Raw genomic sequence first — 22,560 nt, 5'->3', positions numbered from 1 at the left:
TCTGCCCTGCCTGGCTCAACCCCCTTGCTAATCTGAATGCTTTTGGATAACAAAGTGGCCCAAACGCAAATGGTAGTTGCCAAACCCTCCAAATAAGTCAAATTATGAATAGCATGTGAATGACCACGGGGTGGGGGAGCAGCAGAGGAGAATGTGGGGAGGATTATGGTTTGGGTGAAATCAACAAGTGGATGTGGAGTAGGGAATAATCAGAGGCATGTGAAAGCTGTTTTTAGAAGGTGGTTTGGATCACGAGCAAATGGCAGCCTCTGGCCATACAAAAAAATAAAAAATAAATGATAAAATTAACCACTTCGTTCCAGGACTGCGAGGGATATTGGAGCAATGGAGGAGTGGGTGAGGGGCAAGTGAAGGCAAAGCAGCAAGGGGTGGGTATTTTACAAGAGGATAAGCAGCATACAAGAGTGTGAGAAAACACACGCACTCTCATGGAGAGCGTAATGAAAAGGAAAAAAGTAGATCCCTAAATGTGAGCAGTGGAAGAATTCAAGTCAGCCAATCAAAAGTATGGTAAAGAGGCTATGCTGCAGGGGCTAGACAAACAGAAGAAAAGGAAGGCAAATCAATGGATACAAAAGAAGGAAATGGGTGTGACAAAAAGCCAACCAATGGTAAGACCTCTGGGCGGCTCCAAGCAAACTGTACATTTTTGGTGTGGTGCATAAAAAGTCTTTTGCAAACAGTCAAAAGCTTTTGGTAAGCATTAGTGGCAAACTAAGTTAAGCACAGCTGCTCCAGGGTCTGCAGAGCTGCAGATCCGGGAGTAGCTGTGCTTAACTTAGTTTGGCACTAATGCTCCTTCTATGTTCTCTGAATCCAGAACTTTTACTACCGTATAGGAAACATATCGGGACTTTCAAACAACCCAGGGTCTTCTAGTATCAGGGATCAAAAATCCTACAGCAGTCAACATATGACTTTAGCCTGATGCCCCACCTGACGGTAATTGGGCGACTTCAACTATGTCACATGAGGGGGCACATATAAAGACTTTGGATTTCATGAAGCACGATATCCCCAAATATGCCGACAGTAGACATGATTAATAATATGCACATCCCTAATTATTATATTGAAGTGCAATGTCCAAACTAACTTTTATGTCATTCAAAGAATTAAGCAATGAATACAGACAGGGTGAAAGAGAGAATGATATGTATTAAAATATGTTTTTTTCAGATAATTCATGAATTTCATCAATGTATGTTGATCATGGAAAAAGAAAGTGGTTGTTGCATAGCTTAGCTGCTGCCCCTGAGAAGGCTCGACCATTCTGCCACTTTTTCAATCAGTAGCAAGTCCACCACCCATCGCCCCCACTCCATTCACCCACTTTCCCTAACTAGCCAAATTTATTGGCAGTGTTTTCTTTGTTAAGCTTTCTAGCTAATTACAGTTAGTACTGTCATATGTAGTCTATTATAGGCGTAAATGTTGTATTAACTTGGTAGTTAAAATTTGTAATTAAAAACAAGAACTTTGAATTATTCCATACGTCATACGTGTTACCCGTAATAAGATAATTTTAAATATATTTTAAAAACCATAATAAAACTTTTATTTACATTATTTTCAGTGCAGATATCACAGGTGGTCATAAAAAGGCAAGTTCTGAAATTCGTGGATGTTTTTCATCAATTTCACATTATGTCAAGCCACAGTGGCTAACGGTGGAGGGTCACCCGCTGGCATACTCTGGGGGCCTGAGAGAGCCTGGTAAGGGGGTGAAGGCCAACATTGGCAGAAGGAACCACACAACAAGTTAAAGGCAAAGCAAATGAGACATGTTTGTGTTCACCAGGGTATTTACAAGTGGCTGTTCGAGGTCATATCAGACAGAACCAGCGGACAATGTAGATCTCTAGGGGTCACGCTGAGGGCCATAATGTTCACCAGCAGTTTTACATCCTAGCATCTTTTACCTATGCCAATGAAGTTTTCTTCATGTCCTTGAGGGATCTTGCTTGTTTCACAGTCAATGGCACTGAAGTCTCTCGCCCTGGGCATGGGCAGTCCTTGCTAGGTTTTGGGTCTGTGCCATTGGAGCTTCCTGGACCGCGTCAGGAAGGACATGGATGGGTTCACTGGCATTTTTCTCACTAGGCCAGAAGGTGGTCTGCTGGAGTCGCCACCTGGGGCATTGACGTTTACTGTGCTGGGCCAACAGAAGAACCCACCTGGCATAGCCCATGCCCTATGGCAGATGCCCTTTCATTGTCTATAACATAAATTATTAGTTTGTGTGTCTCGGGGGAGGGGTGTGGCTTAAAGGGTGGTCTGCAAGGTCCGTGACTCTGAGCAGAGCACTGATGGCTGCTGTGCACACACATCCGTGCTGGTGGAGGTGAGGGTGGTCGTGGCCGGGGGACCCTTGATGACACTGGCCTGGTGGATCTCGCTTCCACCCTCAGTCCTCTCACTGTCACTCGGGGCCATGTCCAAGGACTCGGAGTCGCTGCTGTCACTCTCTGCCTCAGACCTGCTCAGGCTGTTCTCTGGGTCCACTTCCAGCGACCCTGCGCCGCTCCCAGGCTTCTCGGGCTCTTCCTCCTTCTCCTTTTCCTTCTGCGCCTGGGCTTCTTTGGAGTGTCGCCACTTCATGCGCCGGTTCTGGAACCAGACCTTCACCTGAAGCAAAGAAAAAAACACTGTGGTCAGGAAAAAAATGCAAACCTGCTGGTCTGACATCAGCTGTGTTGCTTCATTAACTGTTCCTCATATTACAAGTTTATTTTGGATGTGTATATGTATTATAGGGGTGTGCACAGTTGTGAAGTGCTTGGACTCATAACCTAGCATTTTATTTTAACTTTGGGAGCTTTGAAAGTATGACGCTTTAAAAGTTTAAAAAACATGAAGGACTCTTTACGTTGTAAGGGATTTGTCTTGTGACCACTATGCCATAACACATATTCTGGTCCTTTACAAATACCCATTAATTAATTAATTAATTAATTCATTCATTCATTCAATCTGCAATGAAACAGACTGGCGCAGCACAACAGCAGTCCTCTAATCTGAGCCCTTCCCCCACATACAGATTCCTGATGGGGCAGCTCGCCTCTACCCCTCCGACACAGCCCCTGTTACTTTACCCCCCAAATTAAAGCCCGCCCCTACTGCCACCCCCACCTCACCGCTGATCATGACAGGGTGCAGCCTCCATTCCACCATTTCATGCTCTCTGGTGCCCTCCCTGTGGGGCATTGTGGAGCAGGAAATGGCGTGGGTAGTTAAATCAGGAAATTCGGAAAACTACACAGAGGGCAAAATGTTTCAATTGTGTCCCATATATGTACGTAATAAAAATGCCTCCATCCCTAATCCTTAAATAAGTTTGTGGTGCCAACCCAGTGTTACGGTTATGTTGTACTTTACACTGAGAAATCACCCCTGTCACTTCTAAAATATGCATTTATAAAGATGTCAGTTAGGAAACATGTAGTTAATTACATTATTTCAAGACAGCTTCTCTGTAACATTTTGCAATACAGTTGTGAGGTTATCCAAACTCTTCACACACACACACACACACACACACACACACACACACACACACAGGGAAAGGCATGGTTAATTGATAAAATTACTTTAAATACCATAATAACATTTGTTTCCTCTTCCTTGGAGAAAAATATATGTTTATTGTTTTACATGGAAGAGAAAATATATGCTATTATTTAGTTAAATTAATTTTACTAAATAATACGCATTCTTATAATAATAATAATAATAATGTGATTTATAGAGCGCGAACAGCTACCTCACAGGGAGGTGTCCCGGCGCTAGAAGAGGGGAACGTACCACAGAGGTCCAGGGGCAGGAGAGGGAGACCTAGCGAGGCTGAGAGAAGAGCCAAGTCTTTAGCAACTTCTTAAAGCAGGGTTCAGATGGAGCCTGCTGGATTGCTTAGTGCAAAGGCGTCCCCGTGCTTCTGCGCTAAATAAATTCTGTGAACGCCGCATAGTGGTGTAATAGTGCAATTTCAAGAATTTTTATGCAAGAATATGGTGTTGTAAAGTAAAGTTTTCCGGGCCTAGTGATTTTATTTTGCTGCACAAAGTTAACCCCTTTAATCCAGGTTTTGAATGAATATGTTTGCTAACACAAATATACATGAAAAAATCCTATGGCATAAACCACATATGCAGATGAGCACAGTATAAAAGCTATTGATAACCATTGTGGTGGGGGCCAATCAGAGGCTTCACCTCTCGTGAGTCATGGCCCCTCACCACTCTTAAATAATGGTAAGAAATAAATGTACACACAGAACACCACTGAAGAAGAATCTGCAGAAAAATTGGCATTTCGTACAAACTGGTGAAACTGACTAAGTTTTAGCTTGCTAAGATTCATGATGTGTGCAGAGGAACAGCAGTTTAAGTGAGGATATCCCCCCAAAAAGATGCGGTTCCTACATTAACCTTGGGAAACTTTGCTTCGGGCTCTAGAGAAAAAACGCTGAGTGGATTTGCACCAAACTTTGCATAAAAGAAGAACTTCACTCAGAAAGCATTCTTTTTTATTTAGTGTAAATCCAAACAGAAGTTTTTGTAAAAGGCGTTAGGGGATTTGAAAAGTTACACTTTTTTGTATCCTGGGATTTAAATGAACCAGCAGGCTTTTTGTGACTTCTGTCAATAACTTTTGACTTTTCAGTAGAATTAGATTGGCTGATGGAGGGCTTGTGTTATATTTCCACCATCTAGATTCTAGAAACTAGTAAACTCACCCAAGCTCACGAGTTTGTGAACGCTTCCCAGAGAAAACTGGTAACCTGATGACCAGTTCCCGTCACAAGGGAGAAGAAATGCACAAAACACGAGATAAACTCATTTAGTGGACAGCAAACTTGAAAACAGAAGGCCGCTGTTTTGTATTCGGAAATCGGTGCCATTTTCCCAAGCCGAGAATTTTTTCGTGAGGTAGCTGTTCGCGCTTTACAAATATCAGTATTATTATTATTAAGGAATATGTAAGTTTTAGAAAGACAAGAAAGGTGAATACATGTATAAGGTGTATACGAACAGAATCTGCCACTGTCCATAACAAATGAAAGACAGACAGAGTAAGAGGTGGGGAGAGAAAGGCACAGGTAAACCATTGTGGTACAAAAATAAGTATGATAAAAAGGATTGGATCATCAGACTTATGGCCTGTGATTGGGAGAAGGGAATCTTGGTATGCAGGCTTCCAGCGGTGCGAGTTCTTGGCCCTATGTCAGCCCTTGCATCAAACCTCTGCTGTGGACAGCAGAAACCCTTTGCACGGCAGGGCCTACATGCACGGGCAGTAGCACTGAGTCTAGATCCTTTTATTACTTTTAAGGAGCTAAAAAATGTACTTAAAAAACTACACTTAAAATTATTATGATTCAGCCTGTGCATATATTTTAACATTCACACGTGAAAAAAATTCACCTAAAGAAATTACACTTAAAGTAAAGATATGGTTCCAAGCCAAAAACTAAAAAATACTGAAATTTAGCAGTTATGATACCCTACACAAGCAGTAACTCAAACCCGGGCCTTCAAACCCATAGCTTGCCTCACTCGCATAACCTCACTTTAACTGGGATTTGTTCAGTTTATTTCTCACTTTTTTCCGCATCTGAATGTCAAGTTTTTTTGTAACTGGAGTTAATACTTATTATGTATTTATATTATAAATATTTATGTAGGGGACTTTAAGCCAAAAACTGTTTATCAAAAAGGGAAATAATTACTGATCATAAATTCAATGCTGGCTGATACTGCATGGATGTCTGAAATAAAGAGAGCACAAAGCTTAAGCTAGTGGTTCATTCTGGAATCGACAGTGCAGAAATCTAGAGATCCATTCTGTCTAGGGAGGAGAGACTGTTGAATGTGTTCTCTTCGAGGTGCAGCTAACAATGGGAACTGATTGAATTAGAATGTTTAGGTTGTGTTTACTTTTCATTATTAGATTGCTGATAAAACAATAAACAATGGTCAGAGCCTTAGGAACTTTGTAATTGTGTGCCTTCCGAGGTGACTGAATACTTAAAGTCTAACCACATTTGCCATACAATTTAGCACATAGTTTGCAGGTTTCAAGAAAAAATAATGCTTCAAGCTGAAATGGATTAAAATAATCCTGCCACAGAATGCGCTTCATACTGTTGCATAATTTGTCTTCCTTGGTGAATCAATTAGATATTCATGCCACTCAATTCAATGCTCCATTCAAGTGGCACTCGCAAAAAAAAAGTTCTGCAAAGTGCCTGAGAGGCTCCAACTATGATGATAAAAAAAACTCATATTTCACAAGGACAGATAGGATCTTCTGAAATATGCACCTTTGCATTTTGGGCAATAAAAACACCCAAACGTGTAATATTACATGAGCTGTGATAGCAACTTTCGAGTTATGGTTAGGTCTGACTTTCAAATGAAAAGTTTTTTTTTTATCTAATAACTCTTGAACCGTTATACAAATCTGCACAAAAAATTCCCCACAAAAGTCAATCGAGTTCGGTTCTGCATGGAAAGCTTCATGCAGATCCATCAAGTGGGGGACAAAACAAGGTGGTCAGAAAAAGTAACATTTCACATTTAAAGCTCATAGGATTCTTTACTCACTAATAAAGAAAAACAGCTAACCAAACTACACCATACACGACAGGAAAGTAGAACTTTGCACTTGGATGTGCCTTTGCCGTTTTTTGCGGGATGAATAGATCTTGTGCAGGACTCCAGAATCTTGGACTCCCTGAGTCATCAGGATTGCTGAATCCTAAAATCCAAGGGTTGATCACCAGTGGTAGGTTGTGCCGTGGGCCAGGACCAGCTGGATGTGGCTGAAGGCCATGCATTATTGTGGTTGGCTGCATGCGACGTGTTTCAAAGGAGGGCCTTACTGCAGGCCAAACCCTGTTGTTTGGCCCCATTGGATACAGCTGAAAGCTGTGCACCACATGGGTTTACTGAACGTGGCGTGTTGGGGGTAGGGCCTACCTTCTAGCTCCGCTGGACATGGCCAAAGCCTATGCATAACAGGGGTTGGCAAGTTCGATGGGCTGGGAGCAGACCCTGCATCCGATCATCCAGCCTCCACTGTACCCTGGGTAAAGCACAGCACGAATGGCCACCTGCTGCGGGTTCAGCGAGGGCCTGGCATACTTCTCACCATGCACTGCCATCCATATCAGGTTAGGATATATGATATAAGCAAACATTTGCTGTTTATTACCATTGCGGACTATGGAGAGGGGCCTTGGCTAACTAACAGAAGATGCCTTGAGTGGCTCATATTGACTCTCCACCGTCAAGTGAAAATGAATAGCCGATTACACTCGAACAACCGGTGTAGCCTGAGGCAGAAGGGCTATAGGGCTATTAGAATATTCCACCCACCAAGGGTAAAATATTCTAAATTAAAAAGGGAGAAACATGCAGACAAACATTGCAATGTTGGAGGTCTCAACATTCCAATGTTCTACTTATACTAATTATTTTCCATTTACTGATACGTACATAAGGGAGTTTAAAATCAAGTCTTGCTGGGAGGGAATAGGATTATTCAATCTTCCACTGAAGGCTAGGCTCACTGGTAGTCACTGGGAAAGAGAGAGTAAAGGCATGCAGAAACAGGCGTACAAAAGAGGTTTTCACACTTGAAATTGATTTACCAGTGTGAATGTGAGTAACCTACGCTTAGATAAGTCACACAATATTCACAAAATTTCAAGAGGAACACGTCATTAAATGGGAACAGCTAATTTACACGAGTGCCTTTTGTTCTTGAATCTTTTCTCCTAATTTCACCTGTGGGTTTTTTCGAGGGGTTTGCTGGAAAACTGGTCATAAAAACCCATACAGAGGGGTTTCATATACCAGGTGGCTCTAACTTTTGCTGCATTTATGAAGATTTGCAAGTGTACTTCCAATACTTATCTGCAAACAATATATAGCTGGAAGGTTGGGGGTTGTCTGCTGCAGAAAGGGTGAGATGCAGGGGCGTAGTTTACGTAGGTACAGCAGGTGCAGTGGCACCAGAACCAACGGGGGCCCACTGAACCCTGATTATTGCGTGATCCAAACAGCAGTCGAGGGGCTCACTGTCTTCCTTGCACTAAGGCCCTTGACACACTGGCTACGCAGCTGGTCAGAGGGAGTTCTAATGACATCAATTGTTCGGGGGATGGAGTAGGAAAGGGGATGAGAGGGAAAAATAGTTCTAAGAAAGAACAGAGAGGTTTAAGTTTTTTTTTAAGTTGTAATGTATTGCTACATGCAAACCTGAGGCTCAGAAAATAGCTACTTGTATTTGTTTAGTAAATCTAATAAAAACATGACTTCCTTATGGCAGCTATACCATACTGAAGTTTGGGGAAGAACGTTTAGTACATACCACCAACAGAACAGACATAGCCATAACTTACAAGGGTTTTTCTTTTAAATCAAGATACTAGTCATTTTAAAAATCAGTTGTGCTTTTATTTGTATATGAGGAAAGAAAAGTTGTGTAAAAGTCTTCTAATTTTTTTCTATGTATTTATTTATTTTAAATGAAGAAAAACAGTAACGGGCACTAGGCTTGACCGGTTTATTTGTAAAAGCGGGCTATTTGTGGAGGTAAGGTCAGTGGTAGATCATGTGACAAGGAACTACGTTATCATTCGAACTGGCTGTCATTTAGTTTTTCTTCATACTTTTTTTTTAATTAAAGTTTTAAAAGCCCAATCCACTGCCCCGTTGAAGAGGAACAATATATTTCAATGGGATATGATGTGGTTCTTGATATTGATTTAAAAAAAAAATCAAATAAAAAATTCTACCCCCAAAAAATTTGCCTGCATTAAATTCTGAAAAGTACAGTGAAAATAACAGCTTTTCAGAAAAATGTATTATGGGAAAATAAAGTTTTCATAGAAAATCTTCGTAAATGAGGGTATTTTTAAAAACCAAATACCTATTACAAGTGTGTTATTCTACATGGATGTTTGAGGACGCAGAGACCTCGAGAGCTATCTACATTTTTTCAAATTCTGAGAAGGTAATACTGCACAATAATACATTTTACTCGTTATGTATGTTTATACTACATTAAACAATACATGTTTTGATTCCTCCGTTTGGTGGAAATCTGTGATTTCCAAGAATTAAAGGAAATGTGTCAATATGAGATTAATCTTGTAAATCGTGAGTTTTATGATACTGTTTCGTAACATTATTTGAAGATTTCATTCAGCTAGAAACCCAGCTTCACAGAAGTCGTCTTTCATGTCGATTATTGAAAATAAATCACAGGTGTGATGTCATCCCTACGAATTCTTGGGTTTGCAAGTATTGCTTTTTCAAATTGCAGTTGTTTTCCTGTGAATTATAAATGTGAACAAGTGGTATGAATTATTTTTTAACTTGTAGAAGAAAAATAACAAGAAGCTATTCATTCCCTGGTTTGACAATGCTACAGTAGGGTTCCTGTGACACCACCAACCACTCAGGATTAGACAGGCAGTCAGTGAGCCGACAGCTAGACACATGGATGGGCTTGTATGTCCATAGGCAGACATTAAAAACATTGCAAGTTAGAAGCACGTTTTTAGAAATACAAACAACCCTTACACACAATTAAATCGCTAACACTGGGCTCTCACAAGCAAGCGTGCTACCAGTCTGCAAATCGCTTTGTAAGGGGTAGTAAGAATTATATAAATATTCTTTCTATATCGCAGGTCTCCGTAGTTAGGACCCTGGCAAATGTTTTCCCGCTGTAGGTACCGAAAGTTATACAGAAAAGGCACATTGATGCTGCAGTGATACTTAGGATGCAAAAAAACTGATGCCCAACTGATGACCTGGGTACAAATTGCCAAATATCATATCCTACCATGTGTCCACAACAAAGTACTTTGTTGGCTGTCGTCTAGGTGACCACAAGCAGCCCTGACAGTTTTAGGTGGTAGACAGGCATGTCAACAGGGCCCACCAGAGATGTCAGAAAGGGGATGCAGCCGCCCTTGTGTGCAGAGCTCCTGCTCATTAGACACCCTACCCCGTGTGGTGCTCTGCACACTCTCATCAGAGCCCTGTCTCCCTCACTGCTCTACACTCACTTCTAATCTGCACTGTGCTGCCTCGAACCCTCTTGTTGAATGACCTGTGCCCTATTGTTCTCACTTAACCATCCAGCGCTCTGAACTACTCTGCGCCGTCTCATCAGATGTCCTGTGCACTGCAATGCTATGTACGCAGGGTCAATAGAAGTATGTGATTTTGCTGCTACTCCATTTTCCACATGATTATAAACTTGCCACTTGTGCCACATATCCCACCATCTGCTGCATAATCTGCAGATTTTAACAAAAAAACTTTATTTCTAGCTCAAGCGGACCAGAAGTTACTAAAAATGCAGCAACACGTTGCCGCGCAGCGGAAAGCTCTTTGCAGAGGTCGACCGGTCCCCTTTCTGTTGCTTTTCGCTGTACTGGGGGGTTAAACTTAATGAGGGGAAACCTCTGACAAAATAATAAAGTCATATTATCACCAGTTGTGACATATTAAGTCACTTAATTTGCCTTTTCTTGCAGCATATTTAAGCCAACACTGCTGTATAATCTGGTCTACCCTGCTGCATAGATGCAGTGGCCCTGTCTAAAGGTCACCTGGGGCTCTTCCGGACCCTCTCGTTAGAGCTGTATGAATGGCTCTGTACTGCTCTGAGCTGTCTCATTAGACGCCCATCGCTGCTCTGCTTGCTCTCATTGCAGCCCCTGTGCCCCCACGCTGCTCTTTGCTTACAGATCCTGCGCCCTGCGCTTTTCTGTGCCCTCTCGTCGGACACTTTGCGCTGCTCTTCGCATCCCGCGTACCCAGCGCTACTCTCCACCCTGTCAGGAGTGGATACATGAGCTGCTCTGCATCCTCTCATTAGACGCCCTGTTTCTGCGCTTCCCCCTGCACTGTCTCATTAGACGCCATGTTCCCTGCGCTCCACAACACCCTCTAGTTAGACGCCCTGTGCTGCTTAGCACCCTTTCTAATTGTAGAATGAAGATGGCCTCTTATATAACAGGAAGAGGCTGGGGCACAGTACTCAAAATAAAAAGGGGAAAGACTCATTCACTTATAAGAAGCTATGTTTTGTGCTGTGCACCTTTTCGTCAGACGTCCTGCTGCTTTGCTTCCTCTCATGTGAGCGCTGTTCCCCACACTGCTCTATGCCCTGCCTTTAGATGTCCGGTGCCCTGCGCTGCTCTGCGCCCTTGCGTCAGACGCTGTGCGCCTCTCCTTTCGCCAGACGCTGTGCGCCGTTCATTCCCTCATAGATACCCTGCTCTGCCCCCTCTCTTGTGAGGCCATGTTCCCCATATTGCGTTGTGCCCTTTCGTTAGTGGCACTGTGCCCTGCGCTGCTCTGCGCGCTTTCGTCAGGCGCCTTGTGCAGCTCCTCTCTCCCGCATTACACGGCTTGTGCTGCTCTGTGCCCTTTCGTTAGTGGCACTGTGCTCTGCGCTTTTCTTTAGACGCCGCGCGCAGCTCCTGTCTCCCGCATTACACGCACTGTGCTGCTGCTCTGCGCCCTCTCGGTGGAGCTGAACGCAGCACGGTGTGGAAGGGACACGAGTGGCAGTGAGAAGCTGCTGCTCTCGGGGCAGCCCACCCCTGTGACACAGACCGATGTTTAACATCGGCGATGTAACGTGTTTCCCTTAGTCGTGCTGCTACAAAATGCATTTTTAAACTAAAAGGGCAATTTCACTTCCCTCTATCTCGGCTTGCACAATTTCACAATCCAGGCTGGCTCGGCTTTACATGTGTACTTTTAATTCTCCTTTTAGAAATAATACCCGGAAGCGGAGATTTATGTATGTCACTCGGCGGGCACTATTGCGTGTTTACTGCACATGCTTGAAATATACATCTGCCAAAGTAAACATGATGCTTTGGCGGGCAGCCAAGAAGGCCAACGAAAGCCTACAAAGGGCTGCTAAAAAAACAACAATCTACTGCGAAACAAAACAGTAAAATGCGGTTATTTGAAGCCAATGTACCTTCCAGAGGAAAAACATGGGGGCTTATTTACAAGCTCCTTGCGCTGTCGGTGCGTCACTTTTAATATGGGAAGAACTGACGTACCGGCTGCTCCACGGGCTTGTTAATAAGCCCCATATTTCCCCCCCGAAAAAACACATCGAATAAAATTCTTCAAAGCACGTTACAATTCTGCCAAAAAAGCAAAATATTTGATCAAAATATGGGATTGATCAACTAAAAATGCTATACTATTCCGCTGCAATCCTCTACAATTAAACTATGCTAAAATACAAAAATATATGATGTACAACTAAAAAAATATATGGTTCTAGACACAGGCACATTACACTCTTCGGAAAAAATATATATTACTGCTGCGCAAGAAAATATATTAATGTCTAAAAAAATACAAACCCGTTCTGCTGGAAAGTACATTACAGTCCTTCTCAAAGTACAGAGAGGTTTGGTTATGTCATTTATGGTGAGTGTCATTGGTTTAAAAAAAAGCCAGTGGTCGCAGCCATCTCTGTCTGTAATCGGTGGAATTAATTATTTTTATGGGGGACTATTGTAGCGCTGCCGTGGCTCCTCAGCCGCTTCAAGGCACATGAAATAGAAGGTGCCGTGAGACCCAACAGGTGGCTGTTCACTGTCAGGGCTTGATACCACCAAACTTCACGACACACAACTTTGAGAACGGACAGAAGATGACAAGTAATGATGAGTTGGGTGCCAGTAATATGCACCGTGGCGCTATTTGGTTTAGTGCCTTCTCCCAGGAGAGTGGAGTCTTTGAGCCGCAGTAAGTAGTAGGCACTGAGGCTGTCTGTAGTTTCTTAGTGCTACAGGCTGGCTGGGTGCAGCCAGAGGTCTTATGTGCTCATATGGTATATTAGAGACACGCATTACTCAGTACGTTCTGAATGTGAATTCCCTGGGATATTGAATGCTGTTATGGATCTGCTAATAATACCCGCCTAAGCAGTACCTGGGCAAGTAGAATGGCATAACCTATCACTTGTTTTTTAGTGCGACTGTATTTTCTGCATCTTACTACCCCTTATGGTACCAGGTAAATTAACCTTTTTCAAAGCCAATGTACACCCTCTAATGCACATAGCAGGCTTGCTTTAAGGATGGTGTGTTCTGCAGTAAATAAAGATGGCGGCAGGAGTCACACATGCCCTACAACATAGAGGGCTAAAACTGTAATAAAAATATAAAGCCTTGGCGTTGTAGATGGAGAACCAATAATAAAACACTTCGACCATATTTTTATGAATATAATAGCAACAGGCGTGCTCTCTAGGGATATAGCCTTCAGGGCCGTCTACGCCCTAACCCAAGGCATCAATGACGTCACAAACAATGACCCTAAAGAATATTCCGGAAAGATTCAGAAAAGGTGATGACATTTTGCGACTCTTCCTGTATATCTACATGATCATACCCTGACTCATATACATTCTATATGGTTATTTAGATAACTAAAGAACTGACCTCCGACTGCCCTCTCCAGAGCGCTAGCCATGGCCTAGTGATGCCCTTCGGTTGTTCGTTGAAACCAGCGCTGAGGCAACTTCCCCTCTGCTCGGCATTTATTCTATAATGTGAGTGTTAATAACACTGTCGCTGTGCACGGCCCTAGTCCATTTTCTCTGGGTATTCGACGCTTTCTAACAGATTAACTGGTTTTTCCAGAATTTTCCCAGAATACGGACTTCCGCATTTCATCCTTAGGTTTATTGTATTTAACAGGACAGTTCATTGTGTTTTAGGAAACGTTCTCCTCCGTGAGAAAAGCAGCGCCGCTGCTCAGAGCTTATATAGAAGTAAACGAGGCGCCTGCTTTACTCAAAGTCAAGGGTAACCTATTGTATGCCCCAAATGTACTCCAATGCGACACCACCCAGATTTTCTCTTCAGTAGTAATTAGTGTCATTATTAGGTCTGTGTTACCTGAGGTCAACCGAGAGACCCATTGGTTGTCGATTTCCTGCAGATCTCAAACCCTCCAATCAAATGCTAAGGCCAAAGAGAACGTGCGTCACCTTTGAGAGGCCTCCCTTCTCTCCCGTGTCACACGCTGCGGTCACGCACGCCCGTCACCCCACGAGCCCCACGCAGCAAGGAACTCTCACCTGCGCGTCGGTGAGCCCCAGCATAGCGGCCAGCTGCTTCCGGTCCGGCTTGGTGACGTACTTCTGGATCTCGAAGCGCTTCTCCAGGCCCTTCCGCTGCAGGTTGGAGAAGACGGCGCGGGACCAGGAGCGCTTCCGCTTGTAGGTCTGCGGCATGGTGTCCTTGGTGAGCACGGCATAGGGGCCTGTGTGGGGCGGAAGGAGGGCGAGGCGCGTGTTAGTTACACCACATGTCTGCAGAGGGCCCTCTTAGAGCAGGACACGCGAGCACACGTGCCACGAACACACTTCACACGAGAACACACCACACAAGACACATCACACATTTAGGTTAAACTAGCGTGTACAAATACATGTATCATAAAGACATTTATTTTTAACAAAAACACATTCTCTGCATTTCTCCCATTGGTCACAGTTTCCATCTGAGAGGTGTGTGGCTTCATAAGAGCTTCCATACAGTGTGGGGTGACGAATACTTGAAGACAGTGGACAGAGGGAACAGACATTTCTACTGAAGCAATCAAACACTTGTACCTATTGCTACCCACCCGCTGCTGATGTGTATGCCACATTCAAAAGGATTTCCACTGGAACACATCTAAACATGCCCTGTGGGCTGTGGTACGTTTAAAACGCATATGATCACATTCTTGTGAAACACGGTTGAACGTGAGCACAGTACAGTCGTCCCAGATTTCTCCACAAAAGGATGTGTTTAAGACGAAGTCTTATAGAACCAATCGATGATGACAGGTACACAAGTGCCTCGAGTTTTCTTTGTTTTTTTTAAAAAAAATCGGCAGCCTTTTTATCTTCCATGTTTACCCTGACTCCCTTCCTGCTACCCCCTTCGACCCCCACCCCTCCCCCACCCCCAATGCCAGTGCAGATTAGCCTGCACGGGTTTTCCTTTCTGTGCCAGACCGCGCACTCCAATTGCCCCTTCTATGCCCTCTCCCGGAAGTAAAAACGGGAATTCCCAGGCATTGGGTAGGGAGATGCCAGTACCGGCACCTGATGCTCGAATCAGCTGATGTCAGCACTACTATGTAATGTGTCTGCTGTGCCCCTTTCCCCGCTAACCCCAGTGCCTCCTGTTAAGTGACAATTTATGACATCGTCTTTTCATTTAATCGTTTTGATTTTCGTTTCTCGTGCAATATTTTTCATTAGGGTACGTTTGATATGTAATTATAAAGCCCAGGAGATTTAATAAAAAATAAAATATTTTTTCATTATGGTACAAATCGCAGATGCTCGTGGACCACGAGCATCTGAGATTTGCACCGCTCGTAATTTGTTAAGGATTTCGCTGGAAATTACAAATGACCAATTCCACAGTTGTGACACGTGCGTTTTTTGGACATTGAACTATATCACCATACTATCAAAATGCAACAAGAACGCAACTGAGTCGAAATTATAAAATACCAGCTGACCCCAATAGACACCATCGGAACCACAAATGAGCCCAGTAAGCAGCTATGATTCTCTTCATAGTGCAGTATTGCCTAAACGCACGAGCCGAGTCTGGGCCCATTACACTCTGGGAAAGGCCCACTGGCACTGCCACCAGGAAGAGACTCGGGCACCGTTTTGTTCCACGTTCACACAGATTTGCACTGACGCACATATGCAGAGGCCTTCTCCATTTCAAGTGGCTCTTTTGCGAAGGCTTGTGAATTTTTTTTTTTGTACCTGAGGACCACGAAACTGCTGCAGACATCTTTAGACGTGCTCCAGTGCTAGTGTGTGTTCATATCGCATGAGGCGCTAGAACTAATGGACTATGCCCCCAGGCACATTTGTTCCAGAGTAAATATCCGTAAATTAAACACATGTATGTTTACTTTACATCGCTACATCTGTCATTAAAAGTTGATATTCTGTCTCAGACGTAGGGTACATGTATTTTATGCAACTAAAAAAAAAGAAATTTCCCTTCTACGCTATACTGTCTTGAACAACACAAAAGAGGGAACAGATGGTGGACTCCCGGTCTGGGGCGGGGGTATCTGATAGAGGAAGAGGCAGGAATGTACCTGGAAACGTGTCCTGAAACTGCTGCTGCGCTGTGCTCCGTGGATGTGTGTGTAGGGGCCCCAGGACGGTGGAGGCCTCGGGACCGGGCTCTAGCGCTGCGAAGTACTGGCCGGACGAAGACTGCAAGTGGGGGGCGTGAGCCCCGGTCTGCCGGCTCGCGCTTATTAAGGAGGTGAGATCTGTGGTCACAGAAACAAGGAGAGGCTCCGTTATTAGAATACTGCTGACTCAACATCCTTCACTTTGTGTGGTGTGTGTGTGTGCTGCGTGCATTCCATGGCGACTCACGTTTTTACCAATAAGGTGGTGATTTCAGGGCACACAGGAATGCAGCCTTCAATCAGAGCCACCCTCCCACTGCACACACTGCCACTGGTGCTGAGAATGTGCGGCAGGAGTATTGCTCTGTGTGTAAATAGACCACCCTACACTGGACGGGCCCTTTCAGACACAGGCAAGACTCCGGATTGTCACACTACACCTCAAAGCCTCAGCTGACATCATCAAACGAAGCATCATTCTAGAACGTCTATTGTGGGTGGTTGTAAGGGATGCAGGACTGGACAATGAGAACTGCGTTTCGTCTTCAATGGAACACAGTCAAAGATTCATGATGTCACACTACACCTCAAACCCTGAGCTGACATCATCATAGGAAGCAGCATTCTTGAACACATATTGTGAGTGATTGTTAGAGATGCAGGACTGGACAATGAGAATTGAGATTTGTCTTCAATGGATGGTCCCTTTAAGACACAGACAAGACTCATGATGTCACACTAAACCTCAAACCCTGAGCTGACATCATCAAAGGAATCGGCGATTAGGACGTCTATTGTGGGTGATTATTAGAGATGCAAGATCTGACAATGAGAACTGCGCCTTCTCTACACTGGATGGCCCTTTAAGAGCAGTGTAGCACACGTATTGTTTCAGAGGAGTACATTGGGGGCCAGAGAAGGCCCCAATGTAGACTGCGGTCGGAGGCACGACCCTTCTCTGCTGCACACCAGGTGTCTAACCAATACCTCACAGGCACAGCCCAGCTTATGCCTGAATCCCGGCTAAACCGCAGAGCTGGGAATACATGATCTAGGAGTATTGTGCGGGACAGGGAACGGACATCTCGACTGCATGCATGTGCGTGAGTGGACTCTCCTGGTTACAGGGTGTGAATGTCGTCACGGAAGGGAAATGATGTGCTTCAGTGACACTCTCATCCCCACACAGTGACACCATTATTAAACCAGCACGAGTCACAGGCAGGATGTTTTAACTACTGTATCTCTTAAAAAAATATATTGGAAGAAGACTAAACTCTAAATTCACGACGAAACGACATCAGCTTCGTGCTGTGCCCCTCCCACATATGCACCCAGTGACGTCAATCCATTCAATAGACAAGTTCTAAGGTACTCGTAAATCCATCGTGCACTTCTGTGGAGAGGGGGTCTCGCGAGATATAGCTGCACGTATGTTTTTATTTTACTGTTTCATAACTGTACCATCTGCTAAAGTACCAGTTAATTTAATGCAATCCAAGGTCCCACAAACACTGTACTTTTCTATATGCTGCAAATCACCCCAGCAGCTCCTGAGGGAGCCAATGTGTTTTTAAGTGCATATACCGTGTGGCCCGTTCCTTGGATACCACCACTCTTTCATGGGGAGCTAGAGGTGCGACAGGAAAGGAAATAATCTTATCTCACGGATAAGCCGTCAGAGTTGACTGAGTTAGCGGCCTCCTCTGCAAACGTCAGGGGTTTTCTATACATATTATACAATAATGTTCTGCAGGCACGCTGCTGTGCCATCTTTATATTTTTTTTTCCTTTCGATGAGAGATGACTCCATGTACTATAACAAGAACTTTCTCTGACACATTGTGGCAATCAACGTTTTTGACTGGATGTTGGCATATATGACGTCGGGCCCTTTGTTAAACAGTGCCAGTGTGAATGATATATCACTGCAGTGAGCACAATACCCTGCAAAGGGTGGGTGCAGAATGAGGTGTGATGTCAGGTTTGTTGAAATGCATGCTACAGACAGTACAGAATACACAGCTTAGACTCGAAGGTGTGGGGGGGGGGGGGTAAAGAGAGACCCCGACTTACCCCTCAGAGTGTTGCCTTCTCTCACTTTGGGGTCGAACTCTGCAGACAGGATGCGGTCGATGCCGAACTTGAGGTCTTTGCTGGCCGGGGCGGGCTGTGCTGAACAGCCCATGGTGTAGCGCCCTCCAGGAGAGCCGCAGCCCAGCCGGGGGTGCTGGTGGTAGGCGGAGAGCGGGGACAGGCGAGGGCTATAGGGGTCCACGGGTGTGGGTCGCACGGGAGAGGAGGCCTGCAGGTGCGAGGGGCCCGGCTGCAGGCCCTCGGTCGCTTCACCGCCTGCCTGCGACTGGTGCCGGGGGTGCAGGATGTCGGCGATGCAGAAGGATGGCGCCGGCTTCTTGGCGCTGTCCAGTGCCGGGTACACCGCGGCCCCCGAGCAGTAGGCGGACCAAAGGCTGAAGGAAGAGGAGTAGAAGGGGGCCAGCCCGGCCACCGTGGTGTACATGGCCCGAGCCTGGAAGTTAGGAAAAAAAGAGTCCTTGGCAGAGGCAGAAGGACCTCAGGCCCGAGGCAGACGCAAGATACCGAGCGCTATCCTCTCCGACTGTCTCACCGGCTCAGCGCTATCTCTCCCCTAGCGCTATACTTCCTCTCCGCTAGGACCGCTCTCTCCGAACTCTGAGTAAACTCTCAGTGCTCGGCCGGCCGCCCAGCTCTAGCAGTTGCACAATCCGGCTCCGCTGATTGGCCTCCTGACGCCTGAGTCACAATGAAGTGAAGTAGCTGGGCGTGGCCTAAGTAGGCTGGAACCGGGTGGGACCGCTGAGAGCACGCCCCCAGCCGGGCAGTGCCCTGATGCGAGCCGAGAGAAAGAAGCGAGCGCTGCACTTTTTATCCCAAGCCCGTCCTCACTACCAGTAAACTGTACGTGTGTGTGTGTGTGTGTGTGGGGGGTGGGGGGGGGGGGGGGGTGCAGTCACTGCTGGAGGGAATGATAATGTATTTAAGGAGTTTTATTTGTAGACAAGATGCCGAAATAACACGTCCAAGTGCACACATAAACAAGCTGTCGCCACTTCAATCAAGGTCCAGGCAAACATTTAGAGGAAAATAACATTTCATTTTGTTTCATGTGCGTTTTCACAAACCTGGGAAAATAGCAAAACTAATTGGAGGAGCCGCTCCCGCCAGTTAGGTTCAAGCTTTTGGAACCTAGCGCCAGGTGCGGGAGCGGGACGCTTCACTAGGAAAAGTCAAGGCGCTAGATGTCGGTTCTCAGCCCTCCTGCTACTGTGTCCCGCACCCTCAATTCCTTGGTGGAACTGCTAATATTATTGCAATTGTTATTAAGCACACACACCTGGTGCCTGCGCAGTGTAACGTTCCATCTAGTTTTAAACTGAATGAAAAGTACAAAGAAAACTACATGTGCAGCAACCGACCAGTAAGAAATGACATTTAATGCTGATCATCCGATAAAATGCCGTTACAACTTTAGACCATATTTAAAGAACGACCTGATCTGTTCTTTTGTATTCTTTCACTTGTTCCATCTTTAATATTAATAGCGATATAACCGTTAACATTTTCGAAATCAAGTATTACTATTATTTGTAGAGCGCGAATAATAAAAACAGCAACAATAACACCAACCGAAATACTATTATTGTTAATTCCACGTAGGTCATCAGCATCAGAAGCTCTGAAACTCTTCATTGGCTTCCGCAGCACAAGAGAATTCTATTCAAACTCTTGGTCATCTCCGTCACAGCTACCCACCACTTCGGACCAGAATATCACTCTAGGAGATTTACACCATACATTCCAGGGAGGACACTTAGATCCACATCTGCTGACCTCCTCAAATTACCTGGAACCAGGGGAGGGAAAACTGCTACAGTACTAGGTGTAAAAGCCTGGAATTTTATGCCTAACAAACTGAGAAATGGCATCAGAAAAAGGCTTTAGGAAAGCTCTAAAGACCTGGATCTATGGAATAAGTGATGTGTCCAGTCTTGCCCTTATCTAGGCTCTAATGCCTTACTAGTTTGCCAGTTATCTGTATAGCGCCAGGAGGCTCATTTGGGAGCGACAGTTTGCGCTCTGTAAATGCCCCATTTCATTTAATTTCATTATAATTAATTACTTAATTGTATTGTTTTCATTATTATTGCTGATTGTATTTAAATCCTCAAACATGTTTAAGTATTAATTAATTCATGAATTAGCATATTCGTGAACCATAAGATGGAAATTCTAGGCACTTTACAAAGCCATTATGACGTAACCGAAGTTTCAGTCTTGAAAGCGCGCGGTTCGTGCCCCGCTGAGGCATTTTGAGGTACAACGATGAAGGTAAGTAAGTAAATAGATCAGGCTATAAAGACAGCAATCAATGAAAACTCGACTTCACTGCGAGCGGCTGGAGTCCAGCCTTGATCCCCAGCTCCAGAGCTCGGGCAGGGCTGCTGGTGGCCACCGCGGCCCGGAGCCCGTCCGCGGCCTGGAGCCCGTCCGCGGCCCGGTCTGAGTAGGCCCCGGGCTTTCCTCTCTATCGGCGCGTGAGGGATGAGAGTGCAGAGAGCGTGCAGCAAAGGAATGAGGCCTGTCTGTGTCCTTTCTAAGAGGTGCTGTCTCGTCGCAGAGGTTTAGGGGACCGTTGCGCTCCCCTCGCCGAACTCAGTATTCGCCATAGACCGGCGGGGACTTAACACCCCTGCAGTCCCCGGGCCGCCAATTCAGCCTAAAGCCATAAGCCTATGAATATTAGTGAGACGCTGAATATTCCGGGGCCCCTCTACACATTCGGGTGGGGGGGAGGGGGGCACAGAATTTTGCGTTGCCATTGGTTCACCATAGAGTGAAGTGTAACGGAGAGCGCATAAAGGCACAGTTTATGTTTATCCGTGTATGCTACTGCGTTTCGCACGCAGATATTTGTCCATAATGCGGTACCCACATGTCTTTTGTGCACCCCCATATGTTCTCAATGTGGCTGTAAAATGAAAATAAAATAACCCCGCGTGGTGCGCATTGTAAAGCACCTGCCTTCATCCTGGGTCAAGATACTTCCTGAGGCCGCGGCGGGGCTGGGAAGTGTTTATTTGACGGAGCGCACACATCCAATGGGATCAATTATTCAATATGTTTGGTTTCATTTTAAATTGTTTTTTGGAACAGTTGAAATGTTTGAAATAATGCGCATTGTTTGCAGCGCTGCCAGCAATGTGAAAACTTGTAAAAATGATTTTTTTAATATTCTTAACCCCAGTAAACTCCCTCGGCTGCCCCCCTTATTGCTCGACGTGTCGAGGCACGCGCCATCCTAGCTCGAGACACACTTTTGCTTGCTGTGTGTGATATGCACCCCAAGCTCGTTAGATCCCCCCTTTCCGTTATGATGTTGCAGTATTTCCCTGCAGTATGACGCATAAAACAATTGCCTTGAAGCAAACGTGGAAAATATCTAAGTTAGACGCCGACCTTCTATAAAGAGCAGAACGAACTTGACGAACTCCGCGAACTCCGAGGAATCACATTGCGAGCCTTGAGCGGATCGCGCAGCTCCGAACCTCGTGGCGCGCGCAGCACCGGAGATCCAGAGAAGCAGACACCGTCAGTGGGTGGATGTCAGATACAGCTCTGGGGTCAGCGGGGTGCATAACGAGGAGGTGGGGCTCTAGGAGGGGAACCTTATCTACTGAAGGGGATCGAAGCGTGTTAAAGTCTCAGTGACCCCACGCTCACACGGAGGGGTCTTTATGCGGCAAATGGAGGCCGGGGACCTTTCACTGAAGCCCTTGGACCACCCAGAGCTGCAGTCGCTGACCGCTTGAAGATGGGGGCTGCCCTGGCACGTGGGCTCGGCAGAGCTGTCCGGAGCATACCACGAGCCGCATCCCAACGCCACATTGGCGCCTAACCTTAATCCGACTTAAACGCTACATTCTATTATGGAAGGCTGTTCTATGCTGCTGCGTGATGCTGGCTTTAGTGCGCTACATTGCGTAATATTTCGTTACACCACTTTACTGGATGTTACGTTTTGATACGTTGGACCTGTCTTTGGTCTAAAAATGCAATTCGCGTTTCACGTGATTTCATAGATTGCCTGTCACTCTTATTGGCTGACAGCTAACTAATCCGGAGAAATGTTTCGTCGTCCTGGCATGTTTAGTGGCAGTGGAATGGCGCGGGTTGTTTTTGTTGTAGTGATCAAAATACGCGCTGTCCAAACAGCATGCCAGCGAAACGCATCATTTTCCTTTAAAGGTTGAACCAAGTCCTTTAT

At 45.2% G+C, this 22,560-nt stretch overlaps 1 protein-coding gene across 2 annotated transcripts; it reads right to left on the bottom strand.

Annotated features, from left to right (window-relative positions):
• Positions 1-1,555: 1,555 nt before the first annotated feature.
• HLX (H2.0 like homeobox) lies at positions 1,556-18,964 on the bottom strand. 2 transcript variants are annotated; one of them, XM_085612961.1, is made up of 4 exons: positions 18,330-18,953; positions 16,212-16,391; positions 14,167-14,351; positions 1,556-2,649 (listed from the first exon to the last, which is right to left on the bottom strand). In XM_085612961.1, the coding sequence occupies exons 1-4, from the start codon at positions 18,772-18,774 to the stop codon at positions 2,287-2,289; spliced, it is 1,173 nt and encodes a 390-aa protein (XP_085469087.1). In that variant the 5' UTR covers positions 18,775-18,953; the 3' UTR covers positions 1,556-2,286. The 2 variants fall into 2 exon arrangements, with proteins under 2 accessions (XP_085469087.1, XP_085469088.1); XM_085612962.1 differs by lacking the exon at positions 16,212-16,391 and having other exon boundaries at positions 18,330-18,964.
• Positions 18,965-22,560: the final 3,596 nt, after the last annotated feature.

The sequence above is a fragment of the Triturus cristatus genome, chromosome 6 (assembly GCF_964204655.1).
Source record: "Triturus cristatus chromosome 6, aTriCri1.1, whole genome shotgun sequence".
Classification (NCBI taxonomy): domain Eukaryota; kingdom Metazoa; phylum Chordata; class Amphibia; order Caudata; family Salamandridae; genus Triturus; species Triturus cristatus.
The sequence above is the reverse complement of the archived record's forward strand: the minus strand, read 5'-3'. Positions and strand labels throughout refer to the sequence as shown.